At 40.8% G+C, this 5226-nt stretch overlaps 1 protein-coding gene across 2 annotated transcripts in view; it reads left to right on the top strand.

The window, feature by feature from the left end:
* Positions 1 to 5226, top strand: part of pkp3b (plakophilin 3b) — a 16418-nt gene that overhangs the window by 10158 nt on the left and 1034 nt on the right. The window contains exons 7-11 of one of the 2 annotated variants that reach the window (XM_014007238.1): positions 2120 to 2284; positions 2370 to 2543; positions 2697 to 2850; positions 2939 to 3134; positions 3454 to 3541. In XM_014007238.1, the coding sequence (XP_013862692.1) occupies positions 2120 to 2284; positions 2370 to 2543; positions 2697 to 2850; positions 2939 to 3134; positions 3454 to 3541 (777 nt within the window). The remainder of the gene's footprint in view (positions 1 to 2119; positions 2285 to 2369; positions 2544 to 2696; positions 2851 to 2938; positions 3135 to 3453; positions 3542 to 5226) is intronic. The other variant, XM_014007239.1, reaches the window with a different exon arrangement.

The raw sequence follows: 5226 nt of genomic DNA on the forward strand, positions 1-5226 counted from the left end.
TAATTGAATAAATGAAACAAAAAGGTTGTTTCAGGAAAACTGTAGCCAACCCTAATTATAAGAATTATCAAAAGAAGGAAAGTTTTAAGTCAGCTCTGCATCTGTCTGCTTCACCATGATAAAACTCACTTGTGTCACATTTTATTTTGGTGCTGTTTTTGCTTTGTTTGTTTTGTGAGAATTTCCAGTTCAAATAATCCTTCTTCTCTGAAAAAACACCTGCAGCGACAAAACAAACCCTGCAACTGAAAAATCTGGTGACAACAGGAATGTGATCGTTTCCCTTTTATCACTCAGACAAACAGTGTTTCCAAATGAATTGGAGAAAAGGAGTGAAGGCCAAGCTAAAATGTTTTTAATATCAGGTTTAGAAAGTGACTGACGAGAGCTGCCGGTTCAGTTTCACACTACAATGAATCTCCTTGTTGCCATCAGTATAGGAGAAGGAGACGTCTATTGTGTCCTTTTTTTCACTCATTGACCCACTTTATGCCTGCTTTGGACAAAATACCACAGAGAGAGGGAGACACGAGTTCCCTGTTTAACATTTGCATTTAAAAATGTGGATTATAAGACGAATAAACAAAATCTATGCTCCTCCCCTTATCTTTACAGAGTTTTTTTAAAGAGTTTAAAAAAAAACAAGCCCAGCAAACATTAAAGAAAATATTCATCCAGTAGTTTTATTCTCAAATCTTTCCCCTGCCCAGTTATTTCATTAGTTGGTAGATTACCTGTTGCTCCTACTAATCATTTCCTCTAGTTATGACCAAAGGTTTAGGCAGAGACTGAAAGGTTGTGAAAGGTTTGTTTTAATAAATTCCTAGCGTTAACCTGAGCCACATCCACTGAACATCACGTACCAGTGTTAAGACATTAAACACGACAGTATACATGGATTTCTAAAAGATTTCCATTTGCCTGAACTATCATGTATTAAGTATCAACATCCACTAAATTAACTTTCCTCAGCATTTCAATTCCTGAATCTTTGTTTGACTTCTCACAGTAAATTTTGCAGTGTTAGATAAACACTTAAAGAGTTAAAAGTAACACTGTGTCCGAGTCTGTTTGGTCCATATCTGAATTAGTGTCAACATTAACACTGATTAACACTGTTCAGTGTTAATAAAACTTAACACTTCAAGTCAAATAACTCTAATGAGAGTAATTATGATTCTAAGCAGAATTAATAAGATGGTGACAAATCAGTTCTGATCCTCRTGCTTTTCAACACTGCGTTGACTTATTGATGGTTAACACTGGAGGTTCATATACCTCCTATGAGTGTTAATTTGACACTACTGTGTTGATTATTTACTCTTGCTGTGTAGAGGGGTGTAAAACAGACACTATGAAGTGTCATTACACAGCAAATTTGAAAGTAAGTTTAACACTTTAGAGTTAAGATAAATTCATTTTAGTGTTGCATTAACATTACACAGTCATTTCTGGATAYGTGTAATGGCCAATAACACAAACTTAAACTTSATCAACTGATAAACCTGAACAAAACAACTAGAACAACTAWWTTTWACACTCWTGAACTTCTTTAATAGTCATAAATGTGCAAAAACATCATTTCTAAAAGATTACCCAGCATCCCTTGCTGAGAAAATACTGGTCTGTCTKGCATGAGGTGGAAGAGGGCGGGGCTTTCTCAGAATGCTTTTTTCAGTACTGCGTGGTGTCATATAACAACACTGTTAAGTGTTATATAAGACTTAACAGTGGGCGGGGCTTCTTTAACACTGTCCAGTGTTGAGACAACACTGATGAAATCGTCACTGTGAACTAGCGCCAACACTGGAAGTCAGTTTACTCAGAAAGTGTCAAAATAACACTAGGGGGAGTTAAATTGTCTCTGAAAAGTTTAACACTGGTTTTTATTGTGTTGCATCATTAATATTTGAGCTGCTAGCTTCTCTGGTTGACAAACAGTTTTGAACTTTACCTGCAGAACTGAACACATCTCCATTTGCCCCGCTTAACGTGTTTCCAGATTAACAGTTCTGCAGGTTAAAGACTACATTATATGTTGGTCAAAATATTACCAATGATTTATTATTGTTTTAACATCCTTTTGGTTTGTTTTTATTTATTTTTTGTTGTTGTTAAGGGTTTGGAGAACTCCATGTGTGTCATGAGGAATCTGTCGTACCAGCTGTACGCGGAGCTTCCCCCCTCAGTCCGCCTCCACCTGGAGGGCCCATCCAGAGCCTCCGCCTCCAAAGACAGCAACACCATCGGCTGCTTTACGCTGCACAGCAAGAAAAACAACGAGGTGACGACAGGCGATAGACCTGCGGGGAGACGTTGGATGTTTGGTTGTGTGCGTACGTGACCYCGTCTGTTTCCCCCCTTTTCAGCAGCAGCGTTACCAGAATCTGCACACGCTCGCCCAACCTAAAGGGTCCGAGTGGCTGTGGCACCCTAAGGTGGTGTCGCTGTACAAGCTGGTTCTGCAGAGCAGCAGCAACAGTTTAACCACGCGCGAAGCTGCTCTGGGAGCGCTGCAGAATATCACGGTGGGAGAAGCCCGGGTAAGCTCACACGTCARGAAAATGAATCTGCTCCAGATTTTTAATACTCTCAATTACATCTTATTTAAATTAGATTTTTTTTATTGTTTTTTCATTTAAAGTGCCTACATAGTATATTCTTCACCCAACATAATCTCTGTTTTCTTGTGSCAGTGGTCCTCAGTGTTGAGTGTTGTGGTGATGGAGCAGGAGAGGATGCTGCCCATCCTGCTGGATCTTTTGGATACCAGCAGTGAGATGCAGCTGAGGCCTCTGACCGGCCTGCTGAGGAACCTGGCCCGGCACGCCACAAACAAAGATCACATGGGTACGACAGGTCCTTCACCGGAAAATGAAAGCCCCTCTTAACTGTTGTGCATCTGAATCATTTATCTGCCGTTCCTTTTTCCTGGCAGCTAAAAGCATGGTGAACGTTCTGGTGTCCATGCTGCCCAGTGATGGTCTTCAGAAGACCCCGTCCAGTGAGGTGGTAGTCAACATCTGCGGGGCCCTCAATCACCTGGTCACCTGCAGCTCCCTGGCAGCCCGAGACATTGCCTACTTCAACGGTATTCCAAAGCTGGTGGGCATCAAGATGTCCCACGATAACAGGTAGTGCTGACTGCAGGAGGTCCAGAGAAGATGATTGATGTTTAAACAAAAGGCACCAAAGCATTAATTTTTGAGTTGTTTGTAATTATTTTATTGTCTTTAGTGTTCCAGTTTTAACAAAGCTGTTATTTCTTAGCTCCTTTTTTTCTGTTTATTTTTATAGCTCTCCRCTCGGTCACTGAACACACAAAAATGTTTTTTTTTTTTTAATTTAGGAGGTCATTTACAGTGATCTTCTCCCTTCTGTTTGAGCTCTGGTATTTCCTCCTTGTTAGTTCTCTTACTTGTTTCTAATGATCTATAATGTCTCCTGGTTCAGCTCAGGGAGTCTGAAAGCTGCCAGAGCGGCCTCAACCGTCCTCTGCAACATGTTTCAGTACAACAAGCTGCACAAGGATTACAAACTGGTGAGTCCTACGGCTGCTGGCTCAAAGAAACTCTGATGGTTCACAAGTGACATGAAAATCACAGGTTTTTAAAAATCTTTGCCATGGAGAACGGACCAGGACTCAATCATTTTATCAAAGATTTTCATTTTACATTCTTTACACTATATCTAACGTGTTAACCTGTTATCTGAATAAAGCTGAAATCCAGCCTCCTACACACAGGGATCTTGAAGGTGACAAATGTTTTGCTCCTTTTGCTACACCTTTTWTTCACACCAGTTAGCAGCTGTGCTACACTTTACATTGTTTACACATCCTTCAGACGCTCTCCCCTGCTCTCACCATGTTTTATTGTCAGCTGCACATTTGCTGAAACAATCACTTTAATTTAATCAGATAAGATGGCTTTTCCAAGTGTGAGCAGACCAAGAGGTCAGTAGCACGTTACAAAATGATCAAAGAGAGTGGAAATATAGAATAAAACATAAACTTAAACCAAAAAAAAGTAGGTCCTCTGGACGGGTTCTTCTTTAGTGAAACGTTTCGTCTCTCCTCCAAGAGACTTCTTCAGTCTGATGAGTTTCAGGTGAACTCATAAGCACTGCCTCCACATGGACAAACAGGTTAGTCACATGCAGAAGAGGACCATCGCCCAACAATAGGCTTGATTGGCCTATTTCACTAAAGAAGAAGGTTTCACTAAAGAAGAACCCATCCAGAGGACCTACTTATTTTTTCTTTTTGATTTTTTCTACCTGGATTACTGAGATGCATCAGGACATAAACTCAGACCATTAAAAACAATTAATGTGGCCTCTACCTTTCAGATGGATGTGTCCGCCTGCGTAGTTTTGAAATAGCAAGTTCAGTCCAGGTCACTGAGGGTGTCCTCAAGTTTCCTGCTTGTTTTGAGTGGCAGGTGGTCTCAGGTGTTAGCTTTTAACACTGCCCTACAAACTGTAAACGATGCTTCCTGTTTTGCTGCCGTCCAAAAATATAAAAGACAAAAGAAAGGAATCTGAGGTTAAAGTGAGCGTGTGTGGGGCATTGGCTTTGCGTTTTCTACCAGATGTTATTTTTTTTTTTCTTTTTACTCCACATCTGCTTGCATCTGTTTTTTGTTCTGCTGACCTTGCCTTCCCATTGGTCCTCCCTCTTCCTCCTCTCTGTCCCGTTAGCCTCTGGCCATGCTTATGTTGGGATACTCAGCCGTATGAAAGCAAACATCTCGAGTGTTGCTCAGACAGACTGTTCMGTTATTAAACTGCAGTTCTGATCCACGTCTGAAGAGCTCTGTGTTTATGTCACACAACTGGAATCTGGTGGCAAGGTTTTCATTAAAATGTTAGTTTTGAACAGTTCGATACAGAAYACAAATTGGCGATCTAAAAACCAGAGTTTGAAAATAGACTCAGGAACTCCTCAGCAGAAACAGCTGGAATATATAAATCCACGTTTATCCATGATCTTGTTCTTTACGTTCCTGCTGCAGTTTCTAAACATTATTTGTTTGTCGTTGCACATCTGTGATATGCTGCTGAGGCTGAGTTCCCTCAGCAGGAATGCAGATAATCAGGCAGAAGATATTTGGGGTTTGTCTCTGTCTCTGGTTTGGTTAACTTGGCGGCCACTGAACTTTTCTTCTCTCTCTCTCTCTCTCTCTCTCTCTCTCTCTCTCTCTCTCTCTCTCTCTCTCTCTCTCT

This window comes from Austrofundulus limnaeus, unplaced genomic scaffold, assembly GCF_001266775.1.
Source record: "Austrofundulus limnaeus strain Quisiro unplaced genomic scaffold, Austrofundulus_limnaeus-1.0 Scaffold40, whole genome shotgun sequence".
NCBI lineage: Eukaryota > Metazoa > Chordata > Actinopteri > Cyprinodontiformes > Rivulidae > Austrofundulus > Austrofundulus limnaeus.